Raw genomic sequence first — 19,698 nt, 5'->3', positions numbered from 1 at the left:
TAGCCTTTTCCTAACAATATTGCACCAAGACAGAAGCAGCATCCCACAGCTTCAGTCCTGCTTCCCCATGTCTTTCATTCTCCTGGACTTAACTGCTGTAAGAGCATTAAACCTTTTTAGTTCATGCTTTCAAGCACTGCTGCATCCCACATTGAAGCCTTCTCCCTAACCTGATTTGTTATACCTATAAAACATCTACATCCTCATTTTGTAAAGAAACTATAAGTGTTTAGATATGCTGCAGCATTGCTCTGACATATAACAATATAAAAATAAAACTGACTACAGAAACCAACCACATCTCACTTCGTAATACAAAGATCAAGTCATGATCTAAACTGGTAAAAATTAAGCTGAAAACAATTCTTTCCATTTTTAAAAAAGTAAACCACTTTACATTTATTCTGTTTTCCATTTCATCATAATAGTCTTAAAAAAAGAAAAAGGCTGACCAGAAAGCCCCTTAAATGCCATTTTCCAACAGCCATGATCAATATTTTATAAACCACTTTAGTAGAAGGAAGGACTAATATATAAACATCAACAGTAAGGTATGTCTACTGTCTACAATCACTGGCAAAGGCAACAGGCCTGGGAGAACAGAGACACATTACAGTAGCCAAGTCAATACATCTCTTCTCTTCTTGGTATTTCACAACACAGCTTCTTGTACAGCCCTGCAGCCACACTGCCATCTCCAAACATCTCCAGCTTTATTCATGCCTCTGTACCATTTTCCAAGAACATTTTACTTAAGTGTCTCCTGTAAGGGATGGTCATTTTGAAAAACAGATGTAAAAAGTCTCAGGTTTTTATGCTGTGCTATTTTGACTGTCTTGCCAGTTGCACAAAGGAAGAAAGGCAGAGAGAGTTTTGAAACAATTCTCTTGCACCAGAGCATTTTCTGATAATTTAATATAGTGGCATGAAAACGATCAGTTACAAAATATGTAACTAGTGCCTAATTTTTGTAAGGCACTCAGCCGAAAGGCAAAAGCACCATACCAAGTCCTACAGCCAGCAAGCTGTGCTTTTGATCCCCAGCCTGCAAACTTGTGGACTGCTTCCAAGCAATCAGCAAAACCAGAATTAACACCAGCAACACTGCTGGTCAACAGGCTTAAATTCTACATACACGCCCCCCTGGAAAGCTTTCAGGAGTCCAAGAACAGAAAGAGGAAATATTGTGCTGTATGAACAGGACCCCACACTGTATTCTGCAGCTCAAGCAGTATGGATGGCTACTGCTTTGCTCCCTAGAGTGACTGGCCTGCAGATGTCACACAGCCAGGCAAGCATGCGTCCCAGTGTGTAACTGCTATAGCAGCGTTAACCCCTGCTCCCCTAATCCCTTCAAAATTCTTAAACCACAGCTGATGTTTTGAGCAATGCACAAGAGTCCATCAAGTGTTCCTTATTATACTTATACTGCTTACCCTCAAAGTACCACAGGACTTGCTGAGCAAATACAGCTAATGATCCTGTTGCAGAAGCAAGAATTTCACCAACTTTTCACCTTTGATCCAGGCAACAAAGACTACTTTGGAAAAGAATGCTGGAAGAGAACTCCTGAACACAACCAAAAGTGCATTTTAATTTTTTTTATGTTATTTGAGAAAATAAAAGGCATTGCAGTTACACAAAAAACCCCAACTGATACTAATTTAAAGAGAGCCGTAACTACAGACTGTTTTCACTTGATATGTTAAGGAATACAAAAATTCTCTCAAGGAATTTTATGCTAAGGAAAGTACTGAATGGTATAACTGGGTAATTTGAGATCTTTCAAAACACACTAGAAAATTTAAACTTGCAATTCTTAGGAGGCAAAATCTAGTAACCTAGACTAGAACATCCTATTGAAACCTTGAATCATGGATTTTGAACACTGAAATAGCCACACACATTCTTTTGTAGACTTTTCTAGTAATTAATAAGTAGAAATACCCTAAGAAAAAATTCTGTGCTTAAAAATAGTTAAATATTAAAGGTAAAGCAAAATCTTGTTGCTTTAAAAATTAAATGTCATGTTTTATTACATTATGGTTTATCACATTTTAGTCTGTTACTGCTTTCATTAACTCTAGTCCTAAAAGCCAAGCTGTGCTCTTGCATGTACATGGGGTGGCATGTATGTGCTAGCAAGGAAGACGCGCAGAGGTAAAGGAGGACAGAAAAGCCTTACAGAATGTTCTGCTATGCAAATGTATTGCCTAAAAATAGCTGGCTTTGTGACGTTCATGACACTTTTAGTTCAAATCCAAGGGAAAGAACTTCGATTCACAGATTTTCTCCTTTTGTTACAGGAGAAAACTAGGTATTTATGACACAAAGCGAATTTGTGGGCTTCAGTCTGTCAGGAGCTCTGTCAAGTTCACCAATGGTGCTTTTAAGGAAATTACCACCATCTGACTGCATAACCTCCACCTTTGTATGGATTTTATTATTCCTATAGGAGGAACAGACAGAAGCACAAGTCTGTGCATACTCCTGCTGCTGCAGTGTACAACCCAGCAGATGAACTTGTACCTCAGGCATGTTCAACCCTAAATTAATGGCATGAATTCCCCAAGAAAAGTGTAGACTGCATCGAACAAATTTATTCTCTTATTTCAATCCTGATTTCACAGTCCTCTTTCTGGAGGCACATAGAATTCAATGACACCTCTTCTCACAGGGGCTTCGGTCATATCCTTCACTTCAGATGAAATTAATTTCTGGGGCTTAGTCCACTGTGTTACAGACCTGCTTACCTCCCATCACAAGACACTTCATTGAAAAGCTCTGTATACTGAGCACCTGGCAGACCACTGACTCTTGCCAGTATTAGTAGCTGTATTAGTAGCCCTTAAGACAGCTAAATCCAGTTAGACTTCAACAGCAGTCCTAAGAAAGAGATGTCATTTTCATAATGAAATCTGACAAACCCACAGCCCACTTGCTCTTTATGTCTCTGCATGCCTGCAGTGTTGAGATAAGCCAGAGCACACAATTAGTGCTAACTAGCAGTTCCAGCAAACAGGAAAGGTAAATGTAAAACCAGTTTCTAGATCCCTCAACCAGACAGTATTTCTTCCCAGGAATTGAAAAATGGCTTTTGGTTTATAATTAGAAAGAGGGGTACAGGGGGTAAACTGTGAGGTCCCCTAAGCAGAAAATCCCTTCTATCACTGCATGTGAATGCAGGGGTCTGGACCAGACAAACTAAGGGCTCCCTCCAGAACCGTGTCTTAAAAGCAAAACAACTGATCATGTATTTTGTCAAAGTTATCAAGTGAAAAGTGTGAGCAACTACAGCAGCCTGATGATCAGGTGAAAAGTTTTAGTCCTTTGCAACCAAGTAAGGTGGACACTGGAATTTACAAGAAAATACTTCTTCCTATTGTGCAAGCAAGTTTTGGACTGTACCCCTCCAGAAGGGGAAGGGAAGAGGCAGGATAACATCTGACCCACTGCAGAGCAGGTCAAAGAGTCAAGGATGATGTCACTCCTTTCCTCATTTCTAGATATGGAGAGAACAGGCAGGCCTAGAAGCATCTTGCTCCAACAAGATGCCAGCACATGATAAATGGTTCAGTTCAGAGCCTTGAAAGCTTCTCATTTTTGTAGGAGCTATCAACGTCCAATTACATGTTGCATTTGTTGAAAAGGAAAATTACACTGAAATCAAGAGATCAAAAGTGCTTTGTCACAACCTGTTTGGAAAAAAGATGCCTGAAACTATGGAAGGCCTGCATGGAATTTGCCTTCTGTAACTGGCTTCCCCATCTATGTAAACAGACCCTTTGGCTTCAAGGAGAGTCGCAGATCGCTCTGCAGCAGGGACTGATCTCTGCTCATTGGAAGCAATGGAGCAGAAGCTCTTGGGAGACGCCTGTTGCCCACAGAGAGAATTTGTTCTGTTTGTAAAGTACATTTAATTGCAGCCAGAATATGCTTCAAATAAAACTGAGTGGAGCAGAACTATTTGTATGTGAGGAACAACGGTTAATGAAAAATTGACTGGTCATATCAGTAACCCAGGGGTTTTTTTAATACCATCTTTAAGCACCTCATCCTGTTTTTCAGAATGAATTTACAGACTGCCTACCAACCCAAAGATGATGTGAACAAAGATTTTTAAATTACAGTCCTGGACCCAAGTACGTGCTACCTCCTCCCAGACACACTCAAGAAGGTGCAGCTTGGCTCAGTGCTCAAATTACACAGATTTCTGTATTAACAGATGAAGGTGTAGTCCTTAGGGAGTCTTCTAATTCCACCAAAAAAACCAACCACAAAACCAAAACCATCCAAACACCTCGTACCTAAAAAAAAAACTATAGAGCTCTACAGAACACTATGAAATACCAGTTCAGTGACAGATTTCACTTCAGACAACCAAAACAAATTTCATGACTATTTTGTGATGGGCTCACATTACCACAACGTAAACTCAGTAACCCACCAGGGTTTAACATTTAACAGCGGATACTTAAAAAACAAAGACTATTTTGACACCCTTCTTCAGGTTATTTTTACCAAATTCACAGACTCCAGGAATGTTTCAGATAGCAGCTAAGCAGGCATATTTGTCTGAGCACTATTGCCTTTAAGAGGCCTAGCACAAGAGCTGTATACTTCACTTTTAACTCTCAATCTTGGCAAATATTAACTTTTCATTCTATTTGTCAACTTCATTTAACTCTATTCAGACAATTAAGCTGTAAGTCCAGAAACTTACAGAAAGGCTCATTAAGCATCTGCTGAACACTAAGGAAGGCTTCCAATTTTGAACCACGTTTTATTCTCCCTGAATTTTTTGACTTTTCAACCTCCACTCAGTTAGTAATTGAATCATTTTGTAATAGCATACACATTTCCTGAAAACTGAAGGCTGTGTAAGTGACCAAGGAAGATATTGTACCTGAACAGAATGAAACCAAGTGACTCAACAGCTGCCCGCCTCACGTCATCATTTACATCACTCACCTACAAAAGGGAAAACAGGACAGTCAGAACACAGCTAAAAACATTTGAGCACTCCGCAACATTTCAGGACAGGTGCCAGGCACACAAGTTAAAAAAAAAGAGACAGGATTAAAAAAAATTAACACTCATGTTCAGCCTTAGCTGGAACAGCCTCACTCTTGTTCATACATTGTGACTGCAATCTTATCAGAGTAGACAGACCTCATCCTTTACAGCTGGCCCATCATTACAGAGATTATTCACCACAAACCCATTACCAACAACTTTAGGATCACATTTTATTTTTAACAGGTTCCTTTTTTGCGATACCAGGTTGAATATTCTTTTGCTGAAAGTCTGCTTATTCTAATGTCAGAAGACCCTGCTATTTCTATTCATAGTATTAAGGAAAGCTTTTACCACTTCACAATCTCTGATTTGGGCCAGAACATTAACACTGTAGACACAAATCCTGCCTACTCTCTCACCACAAACTTCTTGCTGTGTGCCTCTAAGCCCACAGTACTTACAGCCACATGCAGTAGGCGTCTGATAGCCTTGTTGTTCCCTGAGCCACAGTATGCCATAGCAACAGTATACATGCCAGAACGACGAAGAATTGGATCCTGGAAGATAAAGCATCAATATTTAACATCCATCCAAACAGGGACTCAGTAATTTTGACTTTAAATCTGTTGTACTCTTGGGCCCGGAATCTGAAAACAGGTAGCCTCAGTGCTTAGTTGTTTATTAGGGATCAGTAACAGGACAATCACCAAAGCAGGGTTGCCATTACCAGTTTCAGGGGGACAGAAAGTTGCTATACCACAAGGCTATCAAAGAGCATCTGGCAGATGTGTCATTCTGCTTCTTATTCACTATCTGCTATTGATCACTACTAGATCCTTGAGAATGACCCACCTACAGCATGCCTCACCTGTTTTTAACCATTACACCCTGTTTTGCTCCTTGTTGCAGCTCACAGGACCACGGAGACAGAGTACAAGGCTAAAGAATTAATAAAGCACTGTTGTTCTTGTATTTTTGATCAGTGAAACAACCTGTGAAACTCCCCCACTTCAGACCTATGTAAAAACTTCCCCGGTTTGAAACAACCAACCCAACATAGCTGGAGATTTCACAAAAGGACAGGAAGGTCACCCATGTAACAAAAGGGCCAGGGATTAAGTCACAGCTAAACTTACCTTGTCTCTGCAGAGACTCTCAATGAGAGCATCTGCCTCCTCCATCCTTCCGTACATGACCAGAGCAATTCCAACCGCAAGGCCTCGCAAAATCTTTTCATGCTGGGTTTCCTGTGCATAGCCAACCATGTCCTCAATAGCCTGAGCATTTTTAGACCCCAACATAACCAGCCCCAGTGCCAGGCCAGCTGCTTCACCTGCACAGCACAGAAAAGCAAAAAGTCAAGGAAACTCTGTCCCCAAAAGCAGTAACTATTTTATTTAGAGAATACACAAGACGTAGGCCAACAGATCACTTCTGGACACCACCATGCTCAGGAATCCCATTCGTTATTCATGGCCAAACGTGCCTGTAATGATAACCTACCAGCCACAACTTAGTACTCTTCCCTACCAAGTTCAGTTTTCCTTTCTGTGGGCCAAGAGCTGCAAAGATAATTTTCCTGTGAACCCCTGCAAGTGCAGCAGTAACCCTCACAAGCTTCTCCGAGCCTGTCTCTCAGCCAAAAAGGGTATTTGGCTCTGGAGATCAGCCATGCTACATAAAAAGCATACAAAAAAGGAAAAAATAAAGCAAAATAATGTACTGTTTAAAGACCTAGCATATCTTGCCAGTATTTGGCATCGTGCCACAGACCAGTCCTGACATGACCTCTGAACATTACTGCAACATAACTGAAGAACCATGCTGATCAGGAAAAGGTAAGTAAATAAAACACAGCTAAGGCAACCTAGAAGCAATCTATGCTGCCTACAAAAAAACTGAAAAAAATCCACCAAAAAAAACCAGATAAGGCCTCAGATGGTTATTTACTTTTGAAGCAGAACATTTACCTGTTACCGCATCATCTTGGTATAGATTTGTTTTGAGCAAATCGTACACATCTTGACGTGCTGTCCCCATGGCAGCCAGACCCAAACCCAGGCTACCACCATGCCGGACAATCTAGAGAAGCATATACAAGTTCAGTCATCATAAAACCAGGAACAATATGACTTCAGCTGAAGTAGACAACTTTCCATCAATATAAAGCTGCAAACTTTTAGCCCCACACCACCCAAAATGATCTCTTGACCTGTCAGAAATACCACTTTCACCACCTCAGGCAGTGACTCTGATGAAAGAGGCAGAAAATAGAGGACAAATAGCAGTTCAAAAGCCCATAAACAAGGAGTATCAGAAGCTTTACACATAGCACAAGAGATGTTCTAGTATCTTTAAGGTCTTTTTCCTTATGGTTTATGTAAAACCATAAATCTGTACCATGTATAAAAATTGTTGCCTAGCTTTCAAATAGAAAGGTAAATCAATACCCACTTAAACACCCTACATCCTCTTTTGTTCTGCGAACAGTTACAGGAAAGGCTGTATATTTGGAATAAAATGAGTGGGATCCATTCACAGAATTTTTAAAGACAGAGTCTGAAATTCTCCAAAGAGAAGAAGGGAACATGCTGGGAAAATACTAACCTATTCCTAACTTACAAAAAGAAGTATTTTACTTTACCACTTACTGTTTGTAGACCTTTATGAAAAGTCTTTTTTTTAAAAAAAAGATGCATTAAACCTACAGGTCAGCAGAAGCACTTTGTGGTTTATTCCTTTGACAGCTAAGTCATCAGCAATAGCAGTGCCTGAATACTGCAGGCCTGCCAGCAAAACAAAGTAGATGTACAAATAGTAAAAACAATGAAGCTAGATTCACTGTCAAAACATGTAAGAATTTTCTAAAACTCATACCTAAGCCTTGAGCAATAGGTCATTAAAACCAAACTTAAGGCCCACAGGAGGTGTAAGTATCACATTACTGCCACAGTGTTAGTTACCTCTAACCCCCACTTCTAAACCAGCTAGCACCCCTCCCAGGTATTCCCAAGAACACAAAGGTTCGGAACCGAACCCAGTACATACATCATTACTGGCATTCTTCAGCTGGTTCAGCAAATAGTCAATGATGTCCCCACCGTGGTTAGCATGAATGAGGCCCAAGGCATAGAGACCACCACCTTCCTGGTAGGCTGACCCTGGGGAGGTGTCCTTGGGTAGGTATGTTGCCATTAGCTGTAACGCTTCTTTCTCATGACCCTGTATGTCCAGTGTCCAGCAGGAAGGGAAGACAATGAGAAGGTGAAAAAAAAAACAGTGTATGCAAAGACTTCACGATAATATTTAAACACGTCATGAGAAAACGTGTTATAGCCATTACTTCCTCCACAAAAATCAGCCTTTCAGTACTGTACAATCAGCAAAGTATCCTTCTGCACTGGAGTTTAACCACAGTACACAAGTATTCATCAATCACTTGGTCACTGATCTAAACCAGGACAAATCTGGCCTGAAGCTACAGATTCGTTCACTACAGCACTTTAATGAGGGTTGAGGCACACAAGACAAATACAAAGACTTCTTGCTATTTCAAAACATCCTTAAATACACCCTCCCTGTGAATGAATTTTAAGAAAATGACCACTGCTTAGGTCACCATTCAAACCTGCTGAAACTTGCTACAGTAAGGACTTTAGTACTGTCCCGAAACCACTTAAGAAATAATATACCTGTAATTTTAAAAGCTAGAAACTATTGACTCTGTTCAACTCACAAAGGAAGAGAAAAGCTAAGGAAGACAACTCTCTCCTTGAGCCATATTACCCTACCACCTTTTTGATAGGCAGCAAAACATGCCATAAAATACAGACGAGATGGACTTGTCAAAGCACAGCTTTTCTTTAGTGCAAAGACACAAACTATATTACAGCTGTGCCTTGCAATAGCCTAGGCAAACTGGAGTGCAGGCATCATTCAGAATCCCCAGTTCAATGTTTTCAGCGTTCACAAGTCAAGCGTTTATACTGAACAGAGGAAGATGAATGCAATGTTACCTTGTGTATAACACCCAAGCTGGCAGTGGCAGTAAACTTGGCCCAGTTAGTAGCTCTGGCCAACCACTCCAAATTGTCTCTGGAAGACAAAAAGAGAAAGGTTATACAAAGTTTTTCATACAGCCCATTCCTCATCCTGCAAGCTGGGTTTCACAGTACTAAAGACTGCTTTCAAACCAGAAAGCAGCTCCAAAAAGCAAGAAGGCTAGCCACATTTCCATGTTATACCTCTCTCTCCTTCATCAGCCCTGATTCTTGGCTGGTCATAGTCAAGCTTCTAGATACTCAGTAAAAGATTAAGAACAACTGCTCAATATGCAGCCCATCAACTCTCTGGGAGAGACTCCAGCAGAGCTTCCGGAACTTTCCTCAAGTCCCTGGTAAGGTCAGCCCTGACATTTTCCTTCCAAGAGTCATTCAGCACTGTCAACCTCTACCAAAAAAGACAACATCATCTCAGAAATTCTCCAACTAGAAAACAGACAGAATGGAAATTCCAGATCTCCACTCTCCAAACTGTTTATATGGTTAGCAATCACATAAAGCCAGTTTGTGAGGACAGAGAACAGGAAGCAATTCCAGCTTCTTCCTTCTGCCGCCACATTAGTTTTCAGACTCTTTGTTTTTACTTCTCTAAGCCTATGAGAGTCCTGCAGCCACCCTTTTGGAAGTATCAAGTTAGTAGGACAACAATGTTGTTCAAACACCTCTAAATGACACTGGAGTTTCCTTGCCATAGATTTACCTAAGGAACTGATCACTGGTTGTACCACAATGCATAAAGGAGTTTGCTATAACCGTTGCTGTATGACATACGGAATTCCGCACCGCGTCCTGAAAGAACAAAAACAATCAGTATCACCAGTCAGCAAGAGATATGCCCGAGGTTGCTTAACATGCTTGCCAGTACACCAGAAAAGTGATTGTAATTATGCTCAATTTAACCAGTAATTTCCATTTAATCAAAGTTAATAGACTGTTAATACATTCTAACATACCCTCAACCCATCTTTCCAGTGCAAACCAATCCTTTCTATGAGTTTCTGTCAGAGATGCGATTACTTCAGTTGCAGCTGATCTGGAGAACCCCACCCTCTGGTTCCCAGAGCTAAGCACTGCAGAGCATGAGCTGCTGACATTTTCAAGCCATCCCTGGAACACTATGCAGGATCACTCCCAAGCACTTAACCAGCAGATGGAGATTTTCCAATACATCCAAAGTGCCTCTTGAAACAAATGAACCCACCGACAAGCATCCCCTACCATTTTTGCTGATGACATGCATCTCATTTCACACAAAAAACTTCTATGGTTTCTAATAATCATTTAGCTTTAGAGAGTCTAATTTATCTGTAAGTTTTCATTTGCCCACCCTCGAGTAACACCGTTCAAAACAAAACCAGTTACTCAAATCACTATCGCTGCCTACGTTACATTATCTGACTGGTTTTGTCTTCAGTGTGGAAATACTAGTCTCTGAGCACCTATCTGAATTTCTTTAGCCAAACTGAAGGTCTAGTCTCACATAACATCACATCACACTTCAACCCAGACACCAACATACTGTAACCTACAGTCCTGGCTCACTCCCTCCCTCTCCAACCAGCAGCATTTGCAATGGATTGGTCATGGAGCTGGAGGGTGAGTTCATCCATCTTACTGACCAGATGGAAAACAGGCCCATCGAAAGGAGGGGGGTGGGGTGGGGGGTGGGGGGAGAAAAGGATTAGTTTCTATAACCAATCAGAAAAAAAATAAATCAACACGTTAATAGCAGCTTGTCATTATGTCATACTACCTGTAAGTTAGAACAATCTAATTATACAGTCCTGTTCAGATGCAATCAGCTCTTAAGTCAGGCCTCACACATTTGAGTTTTAAATGTTAACTTATCACAACTGAAAAACAGATTTGTAACCTCAGAACTCAGGGAGGCCATGCTAAAACGTGATGTTGTGAAGTAACAACAATGTGGTCAAAGCAATACAGGATGAATCCAAGGCAACCATATCTAACAAAGCCTCTTACCTTTGTGTTTTTGAGGATCATGAGGTCTGTATTGTTGTTTCGTATTAAAAACTGCAGATGTAACTCAATGGCCATTTCCCCACTTAAAATTTTAATCATTTTTGAGATCTGGTCCTTAGGTTCTGGGTTCTTCATATACAAGCAAAAAGAAGAAAAAACATGAGAACCCAACTATAGCTCTAGTTAAAATACAGTTCACAAGAAGACGACACCCTGGTATGTTCCCATCACCAAATTCCAAAATCTATCTGGTTTTAGGACTAAAAGGACATTGTTTCTGCCCTTGCTGCGCAAGCCCAAACCTCCCAGATAATCAAGTCCCTTTGTGCACTACAGTGCAAATGGGAGAAGAGACTTTGAAAAGAAATTTATTCTTTCATTGAAAACAAAAGGATCTGAGTGACATCTGATATTCTGCAAGCTGCTGTTTGGCCTTACAAATACAATGAGTCTCCTGCAAGAGGCAAACACTTTCACAAACATGAACCTGCACTTCCAGGAAAGTTTTAATGGAGAGGACCACAAAGCCACAACACACTGCATGACCCTGCTGAGCTGCACCATCATTCTTGTGAGCTACAGACTTTATCTAGGCTAGCAGAATCAGGAACGTCTCATACATTCATCTTCCAGAGCTCTTTGAAAAAGCCTCCTTCTTCCTCATGATGGAAGAGTTTCCCCAGATTAAGCTCCAACTCAATGAAAAGTACACTGCAGCTCTTTGTGCTGACATTGTTAGCTGGTCAGAGACAAGCCAAGCATGAGTAGTTTAGCCCTTAAACTAATCTTAATTATCTCTTTGTAAGCAGCATTCTGAATTGTGGAAGATTAAGCTAAAGACTATTTCTGGCCATATAGATTGCTTTTATGTACTCATCCCTTGGCACAGACAGCAATGCCAACGCAGCAGAATGATTCAAGACACCCTTCTTGCACAAAAGCACTGTTTACAGGTTCCTTGACAGAGCAAGAAATTTGACCCCTTTTGTTTTCCTTGTCAAATATAATTCCAAGAAAACACTTCTGTTTGCTCTCTCTCAAAGATTCCCAAGCCTAGTTTGCAAACATACACCATGGGGAACAAGAAAAAAGAACTTGTCTTGGGTTTAAGTTTCCTCTCTAGTAGCATTTCCTTTCTTCAGCATTGGAAGCGTCGGAATTGCATTAGCTACTCTACATTCTGAAATGCAACTGTATGTGCATGTTAGAAGTGTACTCACTTTCTCCAATACTTGGGAAAAGAAAGTAAACAAAAAGATTCTAACCACCTGGTCCAGCAACACAGCCACCATGCTAGCCAGAGGCAACACCTTCTCCTTCACGGAAAAGAAATTACACTATGTCAGCATCCCCTCCTGCCATTCCTGCAGACTGGCATCAGTTCTATCTGGTCAGAACTACAGCCAGATTTCAGAAGGAGAAAAAAAAAAACAAAAAAACATGTCAAGCTAATTCATCAGCTGAGGTTCTCAGCAGCAGTCAAATTTCAGGCCCTTCATTCGGGAAGGAGTTAATAATTTCAGTATCAACAGAAAGCAAACACATAAGCCAGATCCTTCTGTTCCCTTTTTCAGAGCTCAGTTAATTCCTGCAGAGATCTATGCGCTTTTGACTCTCCCTGCAACCTTCAGCATCTGAACTGCTGGACTTTCAGACTGTCAGATGTCTGGTCTTCAGAGATCATCGGTCACCTTGTCTCCAAGCAAGACAGAAGTAGAATTCTATTCTTCATTAGCCAAACCAGTCTGGCAACCCCAGAGATTCAAAGAGAACGCATGAGAAATACTAAGCAAGGAATATTTTTGGAAATGGCACTCACATTTTCTGCAGACTTCCCTGCACAAGTGCTTCCTGGTTTCTCTTCTGCTTCCATAGCATCACTGAAATAAAATAAAATAAAATGAAAAATGCAACCCAGTTCATCACTTGTAACTAGTCAAGCACTGTAATTATGGCTGAACACTGTCCTGAAAGAACAGCCTGGGATTTGGAGAGGATGACTGGAAACAGGACTTTGTTAAGGCAGGGGCTGACTATCTGGAGGTCACTGCTGAGAAGCAAACTCCTCCCCAGTCCAATTTTCAGGGAACTTGAAGAAGGCCCAGAAAACCTCACCCTCTAATTCCATCTATAGAGGCAACAAAAACACAGAAGCTTGTAGGGAATGAACAGGCAGAGACAGGTGAGGAAACAAGGTCAACAAACAAGGCAGCAGGGAGATAATTACATCCTCACCCAAGAAGCTTTGAGCTCATTACTATTAGGACGGTTGCTAGAGCATCGAAATGGAAATGAAACATATTAAGCTGCTGTTAGCACCCTGTCCCAACACTTCACAGACTGACTTATAAATTATCCTGTGCCTTTCCTTTTATTTGACTGGAAGAGAGGAAAACGCTTGCTATGCACAGATCACTGATTTAGAATCAGTTCCTCAGAGCTGCATTAGCCCTGATATTTAATCAGCCTTGATCTAGGCCATGTTTCCATCACATGCCATCAGAGACAGTGCAGTGATCAGGCTGAGTACAAACACAAGAGCTCTGATGATTAAAGAGCGCATTGAGCACAAACATCTTCCATGCTGCCCTCGACCCGGGCAGCAGCCTTAGCATGGATTGGTCAATCCTCTAAAAACAGAGGTTTAAAACAAAACTACCTATGTCGATTACCTGCAAGCCATCAAAAGAACAAATAAAGAAGATGGAATGGTTAGTGCCAACTTTGTCCTAACAGCAGCTTCCTGCAGCTAAGATCCAGTGATGTTGACGCCTGAACAAGTTTTAAGTGTCCGGACTGTAACAACTCAAACTAGATTTGAACTAGCAACTTTTAACTGTAAGTACAAAAGGGTCTACAGTGCTACAGGATCATCTGAACTCTCCACCCACAAGCAGTTAGCAGAAGACAAGCTATGGTGTGAAACCAAACTTGCACATAGCTGCAATGAGCTTTTTGCTTGAACTTTCCCCTTCTTTAACTTCACAAGCTGCTGCAAAGACAACACAACATCAGAGTGTTCCTGAGCAATTCACACTATGGCTTAATGAAACACTGCTCATTAGCTGAGCCACAATAACTGCACCATACTTACCTCAACTGCAAAGGAAAACCCATTCTTTCAAACAAGAGTGGATTCTGGTAATGCCCTGAGTAAATAGCACGTATAGCCTACTATCCTGACTTAAATGAGAGTAACTCAATTGTTTGTCGGGGCACACATAAACAGAACAGGAGGCTCCACTAGAGCAGGACTGTAACCAAACTGCACCTCTTCTCAAGCCAATACCCTCACCTGTCTTTCTCTGATCCAGGGACGGTGCCGGTGTTGGTGGAACCAGGCACAGAGGCAATGGGAGTGCCAACCGTGCGGAGATTCTGGATCACAGAAGACAAGAACTGCTGGCTAGCACTTTCATACAGATCAAAGCAAATTTGGTAGGCCATGAGAAGGTTATCTTCCTTCACCAGTTTTTCCAAGATGTCACTCACAGCCTGTGGGTCATCCAGGAATATCAGGCACTGAGCAGAAGGATGAACAGAGAAAAAAAAAACGAATCAGGAGAAGAAATGACATACTTCAGAATGAGAAAGCAACACTACCTGAGACCACACCCCATTTTCCCCATTCCCTCACCTGCTGCTTCCACAGAACACCCCTTCAAGAAAGAAAAGTTATCTCTGTCTCATGGAAGATAATAGAAGTCTTTGAAGAGTTTTCAAAGATCAGTTAAAAAACAAGTACTACAAGTTCAAGACACACCATTCAGGCCTTCCTATTGCTGCAGCTTTACCTTTGGAAACTGACAATGCTGTCCTACTAAACACAGAAGTTTCAAAAGCACATTAAAGAAGGATCAGTTATTTTGTATCGATGTCTCAGCTAAAATGGAACAGGCCTAACACTCCTGAGTCACATGTACAGGGCATGCCAAGACTGGCAGAGGCCTGAGAACCTCTCAGTAACTTCATTACTGGTTGTCTAAACAGTTTCAGACAATGGCTTACCGAAAAACAAAGCACTGTAAAAGCTCTTTGGAGGAATAAATAAAATTCCAAGCTGTGCATCTACCACCTGATACTCTGATACATAGACTTGAAACATTCTGTCAGTTGCCTACATCTCCATGCTGTCTTTGAACATTTCTTTCTCTATAAATTGACCAAACGTGGAATATTTGCATCTCTTTCAAATTGATCTCACTTTGACATATATTTGAAGAACACAACCAGGAAAAGATATTTCATTTAACTTTTTTAAAAAAAAAAAAATTCAAAGAGAGAGATCAGGTAGCTCTCAACTCAAATGCATCTAAAGAAGAGTTACTTTTGATTGATCTTCAAACATCACTCCAAGAAGTTTACCTGGCACACATTGATGAAGTCCGGTTTCTCCAGATTCATGTAGATTTTAACTAGAACTCTCAAGACTTTATTGCGGAACTGTTTATTCTGCATCAAAGACATACAGAGCTTCAAGCTGTAGGCTAGCATCCCAGGAACATCATTCTGAAATAAAATTCAAGGATATCAAGTCTGGGTTTGGACTAAGAAGTAGGATTTACAAATTCAGACAAAGCTACCTCCTTTCTATTTTAAAAAGCAGAGCAAAAGACATGCATATGTAAACCTTCACAGTTTCCCATTTTCAGAAAAGCTTATATACAGGTGTATTGCAGTTTAAAGAAATATTACTACCAAAAATGTACAGGATCAATATATAATTCAGTAGTTAAAACACATAAAAGATTAAATCAAAAGTTCAATACCTATTACCACTTCCTCACCTTTCTTACTTGAATAATCATTCTCTTGGTGCAGTGAAATTCACTGCACCAACACGGAACATCAGCAAAACAAACCACGCACCAAGAAAAGATCCCCAACACACCTGTTTCTTGCTAGAGGCTGAGAAACAGATTTGGTTACTAGACTTCAGAAAGGTAATTTGAAATGAGGGATCTATAATGGGCAATTAAGTCAGTAAACGCACAGGACAGCGAACAGCAGACCAAGCAAGATGGATGCCTTATGATTATCATTCCCATATACAGGAGTGGGAGATATCCAAAAACATGGGAAAGCTGTAAATTGAAAAGTGGTAAATTTTAATGAATTTAAGCAAAGTGTCTGGCATATGCTTGAGATGCTGCAGCCTAACAAGATTACACACAACCACTGAGCTGCTGCAACTACTACAGGCATGCTTCTCTTACTGCCATTACCAGGTGACATGACTTACCTTAAACCCTCAGTGAAGGATGTTTAAGCTGGACTGTGCTGCCTTGCAGTCAGGGCAGGCTAAGACTGCACACAGCCAGTTACCAAAAAAAGAGAGCAGCTCACCCAACTACTGGATTTTTTTGTTTTGCCTGCCATAAATAAATCACCTAGCTCTAAGGATCCCTTCCCAGAGTGAATTACAGCACATGACACAACAAGAGCTGTTCTTACACTACACCAGACCTAAGGTCTGCCTAGTCCAGTATCTTATCTCTGCCAGTAGCTGACAGGGAATACCATAAGAAGAGGGCACATAGCCAAGGCTTCTTGAAAATATTCTCCCAGCAACCTGCAGCTTAGGGATTTCTTAAAGGTAGGGGTCTCTCTATACTTGACAGCCCTCAGCGGCTCTGTCTTCCATGAAGAAGTTGAACTTAACACCCCGAGTTTCATTTTTTATTCTGTTCATACAATACAGAGCAAGTTCCACAGCAACATGGATCTTGCACTTCACTTCTGGATCCATACCTGGAAGAGACTAGCTACATGCACCTCCTGTCTCTTGCACATACCGACTCAAGGATGGTTTTCTCAAAGATGTCCAGCCTGCGTGTCTCTAGAGCAATACCGATAGCCTGCTTGTACTTGTGGTCATCCAAGCACCGCTGGAACATTTTGTTCACTATCCCTTCTAGCCTTTCATCGACAGGTTTCTTCTCCCCTTCTGGCAGCTCCGCATTCTCCACACACTGCTTAGTATAGTGGTCGATACATTTTGCTGAAAAGATATTGAACAAATATGGGGAGGGGGCTGTCAGCTTCCTAGATGTTTGCAGGTTTTTTTACAGATGAAGAAACAAGCATGTACATACACACATTCTACCAGCAAATACAGGATATGGGAAACTACACAAAGGTGAGGCACAAGAACCGTTTGTACAGTCATATACAGATAGTAGTGGAAGCTACTTGTATTCTCTCCTAACAAACTCTGATTTTAGTGCTGAAACCAAGTAGATAAAATGGAACCATGGACATTATCTTTGTTCAAGTGGCATTATATTTTAAATAAATGAGGAAACAGCAGTAGGAGACTTCCTAGCTCCATGGTAAGCACTAGCTGGAGAAACTGAAAGCCAATCCTGGTCCATCCAGCCTGTACAAGGTAAGTGATACCAGCAGACAAGACTTTTAGAAGTCATTCAAATTATTCATGAATTCAACATCTGAGTTGCTATCTTGCTAAGGGTTGACCAAAAAAAAAAACACCAGTACCCCTCAGTTAGGTGTGCAGCTTCACTTATTAGCCATTTATTTCCAAAGTTATGCTGAAATTGATAATAATACTAGCATGCAAATGAGAGAAAGGAAAATAAACAATGAAAGCAATTTTCCTATTAGGAACTCACAATAAAATACAGGTTAATAACAGGAAAAAAAATGCCAGAACTTTTAAGTCAGTTCCATTACAGAATCCAAAGGAGCAGAAAGAAAACACAAATAAGCTGGGAAAAATTAGTTACAGCATCAGTTGAAACAAATACAAGGAGAGGAAGAGGAGTATGGAGAACAGCAGCTAAAACAAGTAAAATCTCGAAGTCGCAGTAGTTTTGACAACACATGAGCTTTTCTTTTGTAGCAACAGTTGCTCACCAATGATAGTCTCCACATATTCCGAGTTGTCATTGACATTGAAGAGGTCACCTGCTCCCAGGGCATAGTTCAACGATTCCTCAAAAGCTCCCAGGTGGTAAAAAACTTTTGAAGCAACTAGGGCAGCAAACTGCCGGCTCCGAAAGCCCTCATCTTCATAGAGAACTTCACTGCAAAGAAGAGAGATAAGAGCATCAGCTCTGTGTGCTCTGTTCTCTTTAAGGCCACATGACAGCTTGATCAAACTTGCACCTTTGGGACTACAGCTCCAACCCCACATCAACTTTTACTAGGGCTTTCTAGAAAATACGGAGCTAGATGCTGTACTAGCTAGTATCAAGCAACCAGAACTGCATCCACTTCATATTTCACGTTCTTTTTAAGCAGCACGCCTGAAGACAGACATGTTTTCTCTTACATTTTGTCCACTGACTCAGAGATTTCTGCCCAGAAGTCATTGACAACAGCATTCAACTTGTGAAGAGCAAACTCCTACAAAAGATAATAAAAAGTTTATCACATAAAAATACGCATTTATTATCTCTGCCCAGTAAAAATGAAGTATCACCCGAGACTGATAACATAAACCCTGACCCACTTCAACAGCAAATTCTACTTTAAAAGATCTTTGCAAGGCCTTTACAAATAAAGGGCCGTTCATTTAACAGGTAAGACAACCCTGTATTCCTTCCCATGGCGTCTGTGATGAATGACTGGCTAAAATGACTGATGGTGAAATTCCTTAAAATACAAAGTTTTCTAGGTCTTTGGGCAACCTCTGTGTAGCATATAGAACTGACCTGTCGTCTATGCCAGTCAACTCTATTTATTTATTTGGACACAGTAATTTAGTAGATAAACAATACCCAGACTAGAACCAGCCCACTTGAAATCAGTTCAGAGCAAAAGCAGGGCTCATTCGGATATATCACCACCCATGCCTGTTTCCAAGCAAAATATTTAGGGGGTTTCCAGTATTACAAGATGCACCTCCCCATCCTAAAAGGGGCTATGTTAACGGCTCAAGTAACTAGCAAGCACTATCAATACACCACCACTTAAGAGTGTTTGGTGGTGTCCTATGGATTTGTATACTCTATAGACTATAAAGTTTCTGTTGTTGCTTTTTTCTCCTCTTACTACGACTAAGATTTCCCCCCCCCCCCCCCCAAGTGAAAACTGTAACTGTGATTTTGGTTTACATCGCTTAAATTATGCTAAAAATTGAGATGTTCTTCAGCTTTGAATTTTATGTAGTAAAAGTGTTCCAGAGGCTGCATTTTGAAGTAACAAAGCCACATAATCATCACAGAGCTGAGAGCTTTGGTGAACAGAGATCTTTGCATGTGAAGCTCCAGTTTGATCCATGTTCAAAACAAGAAAGTTTGCCATCTGTTATAGTGTTATGTAATCCCTTCCTTTCAGCTTTCAGGCTAGATAGGATTTGGGGTCCACCTGTTGCTGTCCAATCATTAATTATGAGACCCACTCATTTCTAATTTTAAGTTCTCAGCATAATGCATTGGCCATTATTTGCTTCCAGATGCAAGAGCTTACCTTGAGCTGTGGCTCTTCTTCATCCAGAAGAGAGATAATTCCAGCTGCAAAACAAGATCAGTCAGTTTTGGACTCCTTCTGTTTCAAAAGTGAACATGTTATTTAGTTCAAAACCAACAGAACTGGAAAGAAGACTATCTCTGGAATGCTGGTTTAAAATCTTTGGTATTAAAATTCAAAGATCAGATCCAAGTTTGTATTA

At 40.8% G+C, this 19,698-nt stretch overlaps 1 protein-coding gene across 1 annotated transcript in view; it reads right to left on the bottom strand.

Moving 5' to 3' along the window:
- PSMD1 (proteasome 26S subunit, non-ATPase 1) overlaps positions 1-19,698 on the bottom strand; it is a 75,638-nt gene that overhangs the window by 53,531 nt on the left and 2,409 nt on the right. Inside the window, exons 2-16 of the mRNA XM_055723286.1 lie at positions 19,497-19,540; positions 18,358-18,431; positions 17,940-18,109; positions 16,859-17,064; positions 15,429-15,572; positions 14,359-14,585; positions 12,883-12,943; positions 11,064-11,192; positions 9,781-9,869; positions 9,036-9,114; positions 8,068-8,241; positions 6,990-7,101; positions 6,156-6,352; positions 5,481-5,576; positions 4,907-4,971 (exon numbers count right to left, since the gene is read on the bottom strand). Coding sequence (XP_055579261.1) covers positions 4,907-4,971; positions 5,481-5,576; positions 6,156-6,352; positions 6,990-7,101; positions 8,068-8,241; positions 9,036-9,114; positions 9,781-9,869; positions 11,064-11,192; positions 12,883-12,943; positions 14,359-14,585; positions 15,429-15,572; positions 16,859-17,064; positions 17,940-18,109; positions 18,358-18,431; positions 19,497-19,540 — 1,867 coding nt within the window. The remainder of the gene's footprint in view (positions 1-4,906; positions 4,972-5,480; positions 5,577-6,155; positions 6,353-6,989; positions 7,102-8,067; positions 8,242-9,035; positions 9,115-9,780; positions 9,870-11,063; positions 11,193-12,882; positions 12,944-14,358; positions 14,586-15,428; positions 15,573-16,858; positions 17,065-17,939; positions 18,110-18,357; positions 18,432-19,496; positions 19,541-19,698) is intronic.

This window comes from Falco cherrug, chromosome 11 (assembly GCF_023634085.1).
Source record: "Falco cherrug isolate bFalChe1 chromosome 11, bFalChe1.pri, whole genome shotgun sequence".
NCBI lineage: Eukaryota > Metazoa > Chordata > Aves > Falconiformes > Falconidae > Falco > Falco cherrug.
This window is presented reverse-complemented; position numbering and strand designations above follow the sequence as displayed.